The sequence below is a fragment of the Dendrobates tinctorius genome, unplaced genomic scaffold (assembly GCF_039654945.1).
Source record: "Dendrobates tinctorius isolate UK_male_01 unplaced genomic scaffold, ASM3965494v1 ptg000010l, whole genome shotgun sequence".
Classification (NCBI taxonomy): Eukaryota; Metazoa; Chordata; class Amphibia; order Anura; family Dendrobatidae; genus Dendrobates; species Dendrobates tinctorius.
Genome location: NW_027361678.1, coordinates 14,994,897 through 15,010,980, shown reverse-complemented (window position 1 = coordinate 15,010,980; position 16,084 = coordinate 14,994,897). Strand labels below are relative to the sequence as shown.

The 16,084-nt window shown below is 50.6% G+C and overlaps 1 protein-coding gene across 1 annotated transcript; it reads left to right on the top strand.

Annotated features, from left to right (window-relative positions):
* Positions 1-1,689: 1,689 nt before the first annotated feature.
* Positions 1,690-15,716, top strand: LOC141099794 (phospholipase B1, membrane-associated-like). The gene is made up of 17 exons (XM_073587865.1): positions 1,690-1,741; positions 4,334-4,398; positions 4,669-4,759; positions 4,839-4,897; positions 4,966-5,033; positions 5,426-5,469; positions 5,571-5,691; positions 6,623-6,706; positions 7,816-7,867; positions 7,945-8,025; positions 9,497-9,562; positions 10,800-10,891; positions 11,111-11,192; positions 12,941-13,048; positions 14,162-14,257; positions 15,116-15,187; positions 15,443-15,716. The coding sequence occupies exons 1-17, from the start codon at positions 1,690-1,692 to the stop codon at positions 15,560-15,562; spliced, it is 1,353 nt and encodes a 450-aa protein (XP_073443966.1). The 3' UTR covers positions 15,563-15,716.
* Positions 15,717-16,084: the final 368 nt, after the last annotated feature.

The following is a 16,084-nucleotide window of genomic DNA, read 5'->3' as shown; positions in this document are numbered from 1 at the left end:
AATTGTGGATCAAGCCACTCGGTGGGGCAGCACCTATTTACTGTTTGAGCGATTGCTTGAGCTGAAACCCTTCCTTGTAGATATGACCAACCCTCAGGTAACACTACATGAAGGTCAATGGACACAGGTGGCTGAATTGAAGGAATTGCTTCATCACCCATTTACAGTGACTAAAAAGTTACAAGCTGAGGATTTAACTCCTGGAATTTTTATAAAGGAGTGAAGAACTTGTTGTTTTGCCTGACCCAAGGAGGAGGTTTAATCGCAGATGGTATTTCTGCTTCAATGAAATGGAGAGAGACACTGCTATTAGAAAATAAAATTCTTCTGGCAGCTGTTTATGTGGACCCGAGTCATCGTATATTGCTTGATGATCAACAGCTTACTAAAGGAAAAGAAGCTCCGATTGAGGTAGCAGTTAGGATGAGTGGGCTACAGGATGGCCAAGAGCAAGAGGACTCGTGTCCTGCCAGAGCTGCTGCCGTTCCTTCATCCTCATCGGATGAAGAGTTTGAATTCGAAAAGTATTTGGACGACATGGAGCAGACAAAGCGTTGCCGCAGGGAAAAAGATTCCACTCCCATAGAAAACAGATTGACCATGTTTCAGCAACATTTTTCACTTGCTCTCAAAGAAGTAGAAGAGTTCAACCGTTCACCAAAACTGACTGTGCACGAGGCAATTCCTATATACCCGGATATTGTTAGAGATGCTGCCCATGTGGTTACGGCTTTGTCACCAACCCAAGTTAGTGTAGAGAGGTTGTTCTCTAGCCTTAGAATTATTAGGTCAGATTTGAGGTCATCTATGAAGGAGGATCTGATGGATACTATTTCTCAGAACAAATTCATAGACTGCACAAATGTTATTCAGTTTTTTTTAAACTGTTTTTTTTCCACTTACTGCAGAGTGTATAATAAACTGTAAATATGCAAAAGTTTCTGTTCTAAAGTTGTATTCCAATAAATATATTTTATCTAAATGGCTTGATTATTGTATCATAATAATGATTAAAAGCCTGATGTTACCATTTTACTATAGTTAGGCTGTGTGTCCATGTTGCATTTTTTAAGCGTTTCCGCTGCGTTTTTGCCACTGCGGAAGCGCTTAAAAAACCGCTAACAAAATGCATTCCCATGCAATCCTATGGGATTCCACAGTTCCTTTGCCAATGCTGCGGATTTTTCTGCTGCGGAATCGCATAGTGGAAAAATCTGCAGCATGTCCATTAATTCTGCAGAATCGTGGCGATTCTGCCGCCATAGGATTGCTTTGAAACACTCACTTTACGCATGTGGCTATGTCCACCATGCGTAAAGTGAGCACTTCATGTGCGGATGGTACCCAGGGTCTGGAGGTGCGTGACCGCATGGCTGCAGACCTGATACAGCCACATGCATGGATGCTGCAGGACTCTGAGGCTTCTGGTGGGTTGTGAGGGGCTTCCATTGTGCGCTGTGCCCCTCCAGGAGGTTTCCGTCCTGCCATTATGTGGGTTTGTGCTGATGCCGCAGAATTAGTCCCTGCTCCTGATAACGGGGCAATAACTGCAGATTCCCTGCCAGGTGGGTAATAAGTGCCAGTCCCCAAACAGCGAATCGCCCGTCCAGCACCGTGGACTTTGTATATTCAGTGAGTGAGCGGCCATCACCCACTGCCCAGAACTGCACCTGCCAGGTAGGGAAGAAGATGAGGGCGACAGAGGTGGTCATCTGCTGCGTGTACCTGCACCAGGTGTGTGGTAAGTGTCTGCAGAGCATCGCTGCTCTACCTACAGGTACATGGTGATGCATGTTGCAGGTTATTACTCCACTGACCTCAGATCTGCAGAGCATCACTCCTCAACCTCCTGACAGATACATAGTGATATATCCTGCAGATTTACAACACTGACCTCTATAGATCTGCAGAACATCGCTCCTCCACCTCCTGACAGATACATAGTGATATATCCTGCAGATTATTACACCACTGACCTCTACAGATCTGCAGAACATCGCTCCTCCATCTCCTGACAGATACATAGTGATATATCCTGCAGATTATTACACTGACCTTAACAAATCTGCAGAACATCACTCCTCCACCTCCTGACAGATACATTGTGATATATCCTACAGATTTACACCACTGACCTCTACAGATCTGCAGAACATTGCTCCTCCACCTCCTGACAGATATAGTGATAGATCCTGCGGATTATTACACTGCTGACCTCTACAGATCTGCAGAACATCGCTCCTCCACCTCCTGACAGATATAGTGATATATCCTGCGGATTATTACACTGCTGACCTCTACAGATCTGCAGAACATCGCTCCTCCACCTCCTGACAGACACATAGTGATATATCCTGCAGATTATTACACCACTGACCTCTACAGATCTGCAGAACATCGCTCCTCCATCTCCTGACAGATACATAGTGATATATCCTGCAGATTATTACACTGACCTTAACAAATCTGCAGAACATCACTCCTCCACCTCCTGACAGATACATTGTGATATATCCTACAGATTTACACCACTGACCTCTACAGATCTGCAGAACATTGCTCCTCCACCTCCTGACAGATATAGTGATAGATCCTGCGGATTATTACACTGCTGACCTCTACAGATCTGCAGAACATCGCTCCTCCACCTCCTGACAGATATAGTGATATATCCTGCGGATTATTACACTGCTGACCTCTACAGATCTGCAGAACATCGCTCCTCCACCTCCTGACAGACACATAGTGATATATCCTGCAGATTTACAACACTGACCTGTATAGATCTGCAGAACATCGCTCCTCCACCTCCTGACAGATACATAGTGATATATCCTGCAGATTATTACACTACTGACCTCTACAGATCTGCAGAACATCGCTCCTCCACCTCCTGACAGATACATTGTGATATATCCTACAGATTTACACCACTGACCTCTACAGATCTGCAGAACATTGCTCCTCCACCTCCTGACAGATATAGTGATAGATCCTGCGGATTATTACACTGCTGACCTCTACAGATCTGCAGAACATCGCTCCTCCACCTCCTGACAGATATAGTGATATATCCTGCAGATTATTACACTGCTCACCTCTACAGATCTGCAGAACATCGCTCCTCCACCTCCTGACAGACACATAGTGATATATCCTGCAGATTATTACACCACTGACCTCTACAGATCTGCAGAACATCGCTCCTCCACCTCCTGACAGATACATAGTGATATATCCTGCAGATTATTACACCACTGACCTCTACAGATCTGCAGAACATCACTCCTCCACCTCCTGACAGATACATAGTGATATATCCTGCAGATTATTACACTACTGACCTCTACAGATCTGCAGAACATCGCTCCTCCACCTCCTGACAGATACATAGTGATATATCCTGTAGATTATTACACTACTGACCTCTCCAGATCTGCAGAACATCTCTCCTCCACCTCCTGACAGATACATAGTGATATATCCTGCGGATTATTACACTACTGACCTCTACAGATCTGCAGAACATCGCTCCTCCACCTCCTGACATATATAGTGATATATCCTGCAGAATATTACACTACTGACCTCTCTGCAGAACATCACTCCTCCACCTCCTGACAGATATAGTGATAGATCCTGCGGATTATTACACTGCTGACCTCTACAGATCTGCAGAACATCTCTCCTCCACCTCCTGACAGATATATAGTGATATATCCTGCAGATTATTACACTACTGACCTCTACAGATCTGCAGAACATCGCTCCTCCACCTCCTGACAGATACATAGTGATATATCCTGTAGATTATTACACTACTAACCTCTCCAGATCTGCAGAACATCTCTCCTCCACCTCCTGACAGATACATAGTGATATATCCTGCGGATTATTACACTACTGACCTCTACAGATCTGCAGAACATCGCTCCTCCACCTCCTGACATATATAGTGATATATCCTGCAGAATATTACACTACTGACCTCTCTGCAGAACATCACTCCTCCACCTCCTGACAGATATAGTGATAGATCCTGCGGATTATTACACTGCTGACCTCTACAGATCTGCAGAACATCTCTCCTCCACCTCCTGACAGATACATAGTGATATATCCTGCGGATTATTACACTACTGACCTCTACAGATCTGCAGAACATCACTCCTCCACCTCCTGACATATATAGTGATATATCCTGCAGATTATTACACCAATGACCTCTACAGATCTGCAGAACATCACTCCTCCACCTCCTGACAGATACATAGTGATGTATTCTGCAGATTATTGCACCCAGGCCTGTGACCTGGTTGTCCGTGCTCCACAGGTTTGGACTGGATGGCGAGTTACATGGACGGGATGAAGCATCAGGTGTCGGAGTTCGGGCTGCAGGTAATGATCCCGTGATTTGTTCATCGCCTACGTTGTTGGTGACGACTTCTCCCTCCACACTGCGATCGGGTGCTCCTCATTTTTAAGCTCTCTGCTGGCTGTCAGTAGCAGCGGTGTTTTGCCTCCACTGATACTTTGCAACAACCCTTCAGCTGTGAGGATACAGTCAGTCCCCCGGTTGTTTTGCCTCATTTTCTGGCCTTTGAGATGCAGTAATTTGTCCCCGGAATCCGTCTGTTGGCAATTTCTCCTTTTTCTTTCAATTTGCAGCAATTTCCTGAGAAATCCACAGACTGGAGCCATGACGGCAGAGGATTTGATTGTCCAGACACCTCGCCCTCCCCTGAACCCCCCACCACAGGTTAGTGAGACCCCCATATACTGAGGTGGGAGCGCTCAGGGATCCTCCGCAGACGATGATAATGTCTGATTCTCCGCAGCCGACCGCGTGAGACCGGGAGATGTGAAGATCGTGGCGGCCCTGGGGGACTCCCTGACGGTATGACGGCACAGTGGGTATATGAGGGTCTCCCGTCCTAAAACTTCCTCATCTCTCTTTTGTTACAGGCAGCAATTGGTGCAAATGCAACAAACGTATTAGAGATTCCAACGGAGTTTCGGCAGCTGTCCTGGAGGTAGGAGGCCGGGCAACATCTATCGGGCATCTTCTGCAAGGAGCCATCTGCCAGGCACCATCTGCTGGGCAGACATCTGTCGGGTGCCATCTACCGCTTGGCCGAACGCTATCTGTTGGGAGCAATTGGCTGGTCACTATCTACTAAGTTCCATCTACCGGGCGCCATCGGCCTGGCAACATCTACCGGGTGCAATCGGCAGTTGCTGAGGCTCCTGTGCCCTGATGCCAGGTAGGGGCCGGGTGTAATGCTGTTGTGTAGCAGAGGTGCCTTCAGTGCTCAGGGCCTGGGGGTGAATGCTCCCTGTGCCCCCTATAGTACAATAAAAGGGGTGACCATGCTATAAGATGTCAAGCAGCATGTCATCATAGTAACTATCATCTCTCCTGCAGTATCGGGGGCTACGGCAACCTGTCCGACACTATTACGCTGCCCAGTGAGTACATTCACCGCGTTGTTCTGCTGTGTCTCCCCAAGCAGTACCCGCTATGTTCAGTCGCTTCCGATCATCCTTACCACTTTTACTTTATTTTCTAGATATTCTCAAAATTTTTAACCCTCATCTTGTTGGATTTGGGAAAAGTAGCACCGTGAGCTACAGACCAGCCGCCCTGGAGGACGCGGGGCTGAACCTCGCTGTGACCGGAGCCAACACCCTGTAAGTGTAGGAGGCGGGTCTGCGTACTGAGAGGGGCAGGAGGGGAGGATATCGTACCCTGAGGCGCTGTGGGGGAAGCCGCGTACTGTGTGGGGCAGGAGGGGAGGATATCGTACCCTGAGGAGCTGTGGGGGAAGCCGCGTACTGTGAGGGGCAGGAGGGGAGGAGCTGGGGGGAGGCTGCGTACTGCGAGGGGAAGGAGGGGAGGAGCTGGGGGGAGGCTGCGTATTGTGATGGGCAGGAAGGGAGGCTGCGTACTGCGAGGGGCAGGAGGGGAGAACCGCATACCCCGAGGAGCTGGGGGGGAGGCTGTGTAGGTAGGGTGGGCCAGACTGGGGGATGGTCCCTCATTTACCGCGCAGACGTCACAGACACAAGATGGAGGCAGATTTCCGGTACAACAGGTCCAAGTTTATTTAGTCGTCCGCCTGATGATCTCAGCAGTACACCGCAATTCTTCCACAGCCTTCCGTTTCCAGGCCCGGGTACATACACCGTACTTTTAGCTTAGTGACATTCCTCCCAGCTCGGCCACTGTGGCTGCCTTAGGTCTGTTCACCAACAGCACTTTACTGATCAGAGGTCATCGTCAATTTGGTATGTTTCCCCCGGGGCCTCGTCTGTTCTGCGGTTCTTCGTGTCAGGGCCACCCCCCTGACTTGCTTTCTCCTCAGTCCCCTAGTTGAGCTCCCCTCACAGCACATACTCCTTCACTGACTCTTCTCCTCAGAGCTCCTCCCGGGACTGGAACTTTCTGGAACCCTTCTGTCCTATTTATAACGTTCCCGGTTCCCTATAACTCCGCCCCCCATGACCAATGGTTTCTCTAGCCATAAGCTGCTGTCAGGTCCTGAACTCACTCTCCCCTGCCATCTTGTGGTCAACCCAAGATACTGCACTTGATCTACACTTTTCCCAGCTGTTTCCCTAGTGTAATTACAAATATACGCCCACAGTGCACAACCCATCTCTTTTTCTTGCTGACAAGTCCGTCCGTCAGGTCACCTTCCCCACAGTTGCGTACTGCGAGGGGCAGGAGGGGAGGGTCACGTACCCTGATGAGCTGGGGGGAGGCTGTGTACTGCGAGGGGCAGGAAGGGGGGGGAGGCTGCGTACTGCGAGGGGGCAGGAAGGGAGGCTGCGTACTGCGAGGGGCAAGAGAGGAGGGCCGCGTACCCCGAGGAGCTGAGGGGAGGGCTGCATACTGCGAGGGGCTGTTTATGGAGAGGAGGGCGTGCTGCTTACCACGAGGAGCTTGGGAGGAGGCTGTGTGCTGCAAGGGGCCATACATTAGGGAAGAGGGGTTGCTGCATACCAAGAGGGGCCATATGTTGAGGGGGGAGGAAGGAAGGAGCAGGAAGGTCGCCGCATATAACTGGAGCCGATTACCATGAGGGGCAGGAGGAGAGGCCATATACACAAGACAGGGCACGCCACATACCTTGAGGTGCAGGGGCTGTATACATGGAGAAGGGGGTGCTGCGTGCCGCGAGGAGCAGGATGGAATGCTGTATACAAAGAGGAGGGGGCATCACGGGGGGCCATATACCATGAGGGGCAGGAGGGGGTCATATATAGAGAGGAGGGGGTACACAGGAGAGGGGCGTATACAAAGTGGATGGAGGGGGCACCGCGTACCGCAAGGAGCAGGAGGGGGTGCTGTGCACCGAGAAGTGCAGGAGGGGGACTGTATACAAAGTGGAGGGGGTGCTGCGCACCACGAGGGGCAGGGGGTGCCGTATACAAAGTGGAGGGGGTGCTGTGCACCGTGAGGTGCAGGAGGGGGACTGCATCCAAAGTGGAGGGGGTGCTTCGCACCGCAAGGGGCAGGGGGGGCCAAATACAAAGTGGAGGGGGCACTGCTTACCGTGGGTCTTCCTCTGGTGGGTACGGCAGGTGCAGCCTGTTCTCGGTTGTAATTAGTTCTAATTACACCCAGTGACTAAATATCTGTGCTTACCTGTTACTTTCCACAGCTGAAGCTTTGTTACTTTGTATCAGTGTACACAATCTTCTGTAAACTTCAATATGATCCATCATAATAAACTGTTCTGCTGTTGGGCCTGGACACATTGTAACAAACCCTCAGCTGTGTAAGCAGTTTTATCTTCTGCTTTCTTTCAGTTTGCTCCCAGAACAGGTGCGGCGTCTGATCGCCATCCTGAAGCTTCTGCCGGTACGTGTGTCTCCTGTCAGCTGTTCTGCTGGGCAATGGCCAGGGCGCTTGCTCACAACCTCTCTGTGTCTTTCCAGGAAATCAACTTCCAGGAAGACTGGAAAGTAGTCACCATATTCATCGGCTCTAACGATCTGTGCGACTACTGCAAGGATAAGGTGCGCAGCGGATTAACCCCTTGTCACCCACCGCTCTGTGCTTCCTCCTTACAGATCGTCACCCTCTGGTCCCTGTCATCGTATCGTGATAAGTTCTGCACATTTCAACCTTCAAACCATATTCTAGATCTCTGCCTACTTACTGTTAGTACTTGGTGACATCCTGTCCTGGCTTAGTCCTGCTCACACAGCTGATGGGCTTGTGCTGAGGAAACATGTTAAGCCCAAAAGTGATAAAGGACATTTTGTAACAACCCTTCAGAACAGGAGAGAGATTTGTGCTGGTCTGTTTAACTCACAGAAAATTGCCTGCACTAATTGTGACAAACCCTCAGCTGTGGGATGACGGCTAACGGCCCCTCTTACGCATTAGATAGTTCAGCCAAACAATTGCTCGGCCTTACGCCTCTCCCCCAATCCCTCTATACACAGGAACATTCAGCACCACCTAGTGCTCCTGTATTTTCTGAGAGAGCTACTGGCCGATTCCTCCATCCTCCTCCTCCTGGCTCCTCTGTCCTTTTCCTCCAGGCTCCTCTGTCCACTTCCGCAAGGCTCCTCTGTTCTCTTCCTCCAGTTTCCTCTGTCCTTCTCCTCCAGGCTCCCAAGTCCTCTTCCTCCAGGCTCCTCTGCCTTCCACGCTCCTCTGTCCTCCAGGCTCCCCGACCCTCCTCCTCCAGGCTCCTCTGTCCACTTCCGTGAGGCTCCTCTGTTCTCTTCCTCCAGTTTCCTCTGTCCTCCTTCACCAGGCTCCTCTGTCCTTTTCCTCCAGGCTCCGCTGCCCTCTTCCTTCAGGCTCTTCTGTCCTCCAGGCTCCCAAGTCCTCTTCCTCCAGGCTCCTCTGCCCTCCAGGTTCCCCGACCCTCCTCCTCCAGACTGCTCTGCCCACCTCCTCCAGGCTCCTCTGTCCTCCTCCACCAAGCACTTGTGTCCTCTTCCTCCAGGCTCCTCTGTCCCCCAGGCTCCTCTGTCCCCCAGGCTCCTCTGTCCCCCAGGCTCCTCTGTCCCCCAGGCTCCTCTGTCCTCTTTCTCTAGGCTCCTCTGTCCTCCAGGTTTCTCTAGGCTCCTCTGTCCTCTAGGTTCCTCTGTCCTCTTCTTCCAGGCTCCTCTGTCCTCTTCCCCCAGGCTCCTCTGTCCTCTTCCCCCAGGCTCCTCTGTCCTCTTCCCCCAGGCTCCTCTGTCCTCTTCCCCCCAGGCTCCTCTGCCCTCCACGCTCCTCTGTCCTCTTCCCCCCAGGCTCCTCTGCCCTCCACGCTCCTCTATCCTCTTCCTCCAGGCTCCTCTGTACACTGCAGATGATGAGGCTGCCATACTCAGTAGACTGTTGTCTGATATTGATGGGTGGTCTCTTGCATTGTGCCCGAGGTCAGGATGGGTTTTGCTGACGACAGAGATCTGATGGGCTGACTGCCGTGTGATCATTCTCCGCGTGGTGCACAATTAGTAATGTCCTGTCCTCTGTCCTCTCCAGGTGCTGTTCTCTGCAGACAGTTTCATCCAGTACATGAGTGAAGCCCTGGATCTGTTGCAGGCGGAGGTGAAAAGTCTGCGGGTCACTCAGCACGCCTGCTACTGCGCTGTATCTAATCCTCTCCTGTATGATACTATCTGCTGAGCTGTGTATCTAATCCCATCCTGTGTGATATTGTCTGCTGAGCCGTGTATCTAATCCTATCCTGTGTGATACGGTCTGCTGAGCCGTGTATCTAATCCTATCCTGTGTGATACTGTCTGCTGAGCCATGTATCTAATCTCATCCTGTGTGATACTGTCTGCTGAGCCATGTATCTATCCTATCCTGTGTGATACTGTCTTCTGAGCCATGTATCTAATCTTATCCTGTGTGATACTGTCTGCTGCGCCCTTTATCTAATCCCATCCTGTGTGATACTGTTTGATGAACCATGTATCTAATCCTTTCCTGTGTCATGCTGACTGCTGATCCATGTATCTAATCCTATCCTGTGTGATACTGTATGCTGAACCGTGTATTTAATCTTTAATCCTATCCTCTGTGATACTGTCTGCAGAGCCATGTATCTAATCTCATCCTGTGTGATACTGTCTGCTGAGCAGTGTATATAATCCTATCCTGTGTGATACTATTTGTTGAGCCTTGTATCTAATCCTATCCTGCGTGATACAATCTGCTGAGCTGTGTATCTTATCCTATCCTGTGTAATACTGTCTGCTGAGCAGTGTATCTAATCCTATCCTGTGTGATACTGACTGCTGAGCTGTGTATCTAATCCTATCCTGTGTGATACTGACTGCTGAGCTGTGTATCTAATCCTATCCTGTGTGATACTGTGCAGAGCCGTGTATCTAATCTCATCCTGTGTGATACTGTCTGCTGAGCTGTGTATCTAATCCTCTCCTGTGTGATATTGTCTGCTGAGCCGTGTATCTAATCCTATCCTGTGTGATACTGTCTGCTGAGCAGTGTATCTAATCCTATCCTGTGTGATACTATTTGCTGAGCCGTGTATCTAATCCTATCCTGTGTGATACTGTCTGCTGAGCTGTGTATCTAATCCTATCCTGTGTGATTCTGTCTGCTGAGCTGTGTATCTAATCCTATCCTGTGTGATACTGTCTGCTGAGCTGTGTATCTAATCATATCCTGTGTGATACTGTCTGCTGAGCTGTGTACAGTATCTAATCCTATCCTGTGTGATACTGTCTGCTGAGCCGTGTATCTAATCCTATCCTGTGTGACACGTCTTGCAGCTTTGATACATCATTGATGAGGTATCTCATCTGTGTCTTCTCAGCTGCCTAGATGCTTCGTGAATGTGGTGCAGCTGTTCCGCATTGATCGCCTGCGGCAGGTGAAGGATCCGCGTCTCGGCTGCATTCTGCAGAGGTGATAACTCTCCTCTTTCATTATACCAGGTCTATAGTGCAGGATCAAGGAATGAACCCCCTGACCATGCTGAGACTTGTAGTTCCCTGATGCTAGAGCAGGCTTCCTCAGAGCATCGTCTTCTGTCTGTGCTGATGATTGGAGTTGTAGTGTGTGTCACTTTCCATTGTCCATCATGGTGGCTGCAGACACTTCTCTATTTGCTGCTTTCTTTTCCAGGTTCTTCTGCCCTTGTGTGGTGCAACCGAAAGATGATTCCCTGGAGCTGCTGGAGCTTCTGGAGGTGAACCGACAGTTTCAGGTGAGGGGTCATGTGTTGTATCCTTCCCATAGATCACAGTGGTGCCCGATCCTTGTAGATGTGCGCTCAGCTCCAGGTGGGGGTGGGGGGTCCTGCATCGTATCCTTCCCATAGCTCACAGCGTTCACCGATCCTTCTAGACGTGCGCTCATCTCCAGTTGGGGGGTCCTACATCGTATCCTTCCTATAGATCACAGCGGTGACCGATCCTTCTAGACGTGCACTCAGCTCCAGGTGGGGGTGGGGGGTCCTGCATCGTATCCTTCCTATAGATCACAGCGGTGACCGATCCTTCTAGACGTGCGCTCAGCTCCAGGTGAGGGGTCCTGCGTTGTATACTTCCCATAGATCACAGCGGTGACCAATCCTTCTAGACATGCGCTCAGCTCCAGGTGGGGGTGGGGGGGTCCTGCGTCGTATCCTTCCCATAGATCACAGCGGTGCCCGATCCTTCTAGACGTGCACTCAGCTCCAGGTGGGGGTGGGGGGTCCTTCCCATAGCTCACAGCGTTCACCGATCCTTCTAGACGTGGGCTCATCTCCAGTTGGGGGGTCCTGCATCGTAGCCTTGCTATAGATCACAGCGGTGACCGATCCTTCTACACGTGCACTCAGCTCCAGGTCGGGGTTGGGGGGTCCTGCGTCGTATCCTTCCCATAGATCACAGCGGTGCCCGATCCTTCTAGACGTGCACTCAGCTCCAGGTGGGGGTGAGGGGTCCTGCGTCGTATCCTTCCCATTGGTCACAGCGGTGCAGATCCTTCTAGACATGCACTCAGCTCCAGGTCGGGGTGGGGGGTCCTGCATCGTATCCTTCCTATAGATCACAGCGGTGCCCGATCCTTCTAGACGTGCGCTCAGCTCCAGGTGAGGGGTCCTGCGTTGTATCCTTTCCATAGATCACAGTGGTACCCGATCCTTCTAGACGTGCACTCAGCTCCAGGTGGGGGGATCCTGCATCGTATCCTTCCTATAGATCACAGCGGTGATCAATCCTTCTAGACGTGTGCTCAGCTCCAGGTGAGGGGTCCTGCGTTGTATCCTTCCCATAGGTCACAGCGGTGCCCGATCCTTCTAGACGTGCACTCAGCTCCAGGTCGGGGTGGAGGGGTCCTGCGTCGTATCTTCCCATAGATCACAGTGGTTCCCGATTCTTCTAGACGTGCACTCAGCTCCAGGTGGGGGTGGGGGGTCCTGCGTCGTATCCTTCCCATAGCTCACAGCGTTCACCGATCCATCTAGACGTGCACTCATCTCCAGTTGGGGGGGTCCTGCATTGTATCCTTCCTATAGATCACAGCGGTGACCGATCCTTCTAGACGTGCGCTCAGCTCCAGGTGGGAGTGGGGGGGGGTCCTGCGTCGTATCCTTCCCATAGAGCACAGCGGTGACCGATCCTTCTAGACGTGCGCTCAGCTCCAGGGGGGGGGGGGCGTCCTGTGTTGTATCCTTCCCATAGTTCACAGTAGTGACCGATCCTTCTAGACGTGCGCTCAGCTCCAGGTGAGGGGTCCTGCATCGTATCTTTCCCATAGATCACAGCAGTGACTGATCCTTCTAGGCGTACTCTCAGGCCTATATTATTAGTGACACGGCCTCTTGTCCTCTTATCTCCAGGTCCTATAGATCTGCGGCCACTCTTCGGGTCGTTCCTCGGGCTCAGTATCGCCCCTCCTGCATTCAGACCACTTTCTGGTTCATGGATCTCTGGACCTTGTTGTTCACCATCTTGTCTCCTCCACCTCCAGGAGCGGCTGCGGCAGCTCGTTCAGACATCAGGAAGATACGATGGGAAGAAGGACTTTGCGGTGGTGCTGCAGCCATTTCTGCAGGACATTGAACCGGCTGTGGACCAGGTGAGAAGGATGGGGCGATGAGATGTCCCTCTGGAATTCATGCACGGAGGTGAATTTGAACTTGTGGAAAGACACCGATGACTCAGTTGTAGTGCCATTCCCCCAAATCTACAGATAAGCGCCCCTGTCCTCCACTAAACTACCAGATATGGAGGATCACCCCTAATGGCCGCCGTTACGGTCACTCAGCATTTTACAGACCCTGAAAAGTTGTCAGGCTATTTTATCAGCTTTCTCTGGTGCTGTGGCTGCTGTGTGTCAATCTCAACTGAAATTCCGGTATACTGTTCATGAACCAGGAAGAGCAGGATGAACTGTACAAGGCACTCAGGGAAAAGATTATGTAGATGTTAATGAACAGTGATTGTCATTAGTAACATGAGGCCACGGTATTTGGGGGTCCCGAAAAGTAATATGAGGCCGCTGTGTTTCGGAGGCCTGGATAGTAACATGAGACTGCATTGTTTGAGGGTCCCAGATAGTAACATGAGGTCACGGTGTTTGGGGGGCCTGGATAGTAACATGAGGCTGCGGTGTTTGGTTGGCCTGGGTAGTAACATGAAGCTGCAATGTTTGAGGGTCCCGGATATTAACATGAGGCCATGGTGTTTGGGGGGCCTGGATACTAACATGAGGACACGATGTTTGAGGGTCCCAGATAGTAACATGAGGCTGCAATGTTTTAGGGTCCCAGATAGTAACATGAGGTCGTGGTGTTTGGGGGGCCTGGATAGTAACATGAGGCCACGATATTTGGGGGTCCTGAATAGTAACCGTCCCTCCACGATGTTTGGGGATCCTGGATAGCACTGACAGCAGACGTCTCCCGTCAGTCATCACCAGGACTCTGCAATAGCAGGACTGCTGCCAGGAGAATGAAATGGGAGCTGGAGCACCTCCGATGGCCAAGCTGAGAATGAACATATTCAGAGATGATCCTGAGAGCTGGGGCCATGATGACCTCTGTCTCCTCCAGCTTCATCCTCCGTCTCCTCCAGCTTCGTCCTCCGTCTCCTCCAGCTTCGTCCTCCGTCTCCTCCAGCTTCGTCCTCCGTCTCCTCCAGCTTCGTCCTCCGTCTCCTCCAGCTTCATTCTTCATCTCTTCTTTTCCAGAACGGCCTCATCGATTTCTCCTTCTTCTCTCCGGATTGTTTCCATCTCACTGTCAAAGGTCACGAACAAATGGCGAAAGGACTGTGGAACAATATGGTAACCATGCGGTGCTGCAATCATGTCCTGCTTGTACCAAGGCCTTGAGCCTCAGCAGCATCCACAGGGGCAGGCATCCTGGGAGCTGTACTCCTACACGCACCATGGGGTATGGAGAGAACGGGCAACTAGGGGACCGAACATCTGAGACTCGCTGTTACGCACAGTGTGGGAAGACTAAGTGCAACACGAGGGGAAGAGGGAAAGGAAGTACAAATGCTAGGGGGAGTGGAGACCCCTATGCAGATCTAATAGCACCCTGCCTCCCCTACCATCCCTATATTGGTTCCACACCAACCGCTGAGCATGAACCTAAGCCCTGCATATCCCTAGAGCTAGGCTCTAAAAAGGGAAGGGGGATATGAGCACTGGTCAGTCCCCACTGTACACTAAGGACAAGAAGGGAGACAAACAAAGTGGAACCAACTTATCTTGAGCAGACTCAGAGAGGTAACACGAAACGTCCTCCAACAGCACCAGAGAGGAACTTAGCTGACTACAATAGTTCCAAGTGGAAAATGTGAATATCACAGGTGACTCCCTGTAGCAGACTGAGAGGCTATAAACACCCAAGTCCAGGTGTGTCAACTAGAGCCGGAGGGAGGTTGCTACTGGGTCCAAAAGTCAGAAGGATTGAGAAGGCGTCTGTAGTGCAAAACGCAGAGACCTTCTGCAGCCAGATGCAGAGTGACAGTCTGTAGCATCTGACACACTTGTGACACCCACCGGACTCTTTATTTGCTTTAGGCCACACCCAGTTATGTGATGAAAGTGGAAATCTGGCCTGAAAGGTACAGGCCCCTGATATCAGTCTCTCATCATCTCTGATGACATTTTCACTTTTCTTCATTTTTGCAGCTTCAGAGAGAAGGAAACAAGTCTCATCTGCGGACGTTCTCTGAAGACCTGGAGCTGCTGTGTCCTTCCCAGGTAACGTGATGGCGGCTGCGCAGTGGCTAATTTTTTTCCTCCTAGTACTTGTAGTCCATACAGTCAGCTGCTGCTGTGCTCCATTTCGTAAAATATTTTGGTGATGGGGGTCTAACTGCGGCGGCGGATTATGGTGCGATGATCATGTGGCTGATGTGAGCGGTTATATGGAAGAATTGATAGCACTGCATCAAACTTTGCCTCCATTTGCATCCACTGCGGCATTAGTCGCTGATATTCGCCTCTGTATTACAGGCTCAGCCGTATATCTACACCAAGAGGACGGTGAATGCCTCCGCGGCACCAAAAGTGGCCACAAGCTCCTTGCTGCTCATCATCCTCATCTGCTCTGTGTTCATCGCGTTTTGCACATAATGTGGCAGACGCCGGAGGAAATCATGGCATGAAGTAACAGAAGTGGAAGAAATGAGAAAAATGACATTAAAGTGCAAAGTGTGTATGAAGACGAAACATCGATGTGCAGAAAGTGCAGCGACTGATAACAATCAATAAAGAACTGTCTTACCGAGCCTCTGATTTATAATCATCCTGAAGCTTTATAAGAGGAGCGGCCGAGATCCGTCACTTGTGTATATATGTGTGTGTGTGTTTTGGTAGAGGTAGAGGTACACACAGGAACACTGCCTCTTTAAATTTTAAACTGGTTTATTTAGGTAAAGCATAAACCAGGGTCGGGTTAGCAACATAAAAACAGCCTTATGGCCTAACAGAAAAATAAAACAAAACAAATGGCACAGCCGGGTTGCTGTGGCGGATCCGCCCGCTGTGGAAACAAACATTGGTGAAAAAAGTTCCAAGTTTTCTTCATCTTCACACACAGCTTTGGAGCGCCCATCTCCAGAAACACACAACACTAATGCAAGAAGACTGTGTATT

Bases quoted from the DNA above. Each gene is read 5' to 3' on its own strand.
- LOC141099794 (XM_073587865.1), top strand. From the start codon at position 1,690: ATGAGGGCGACAGAGGTGGTCATCTGCTGCGTGTACCTGCACCAGGTG. The intron at 4,399-4,668 runs GTAATGATCCCG...TTCAATTTGCAG, and splicing joins TGTCGGAGTTCGGGCTGCAG to CAATTTCCTGAGAAATCCAC. The intron at 5,470-5,570 runs GTGAGTACATTC...TTTATTTTCTAG, and splicing joins CGACACTATTACGCTGCCCA to ATATTCTCAAAATTTTTAAC.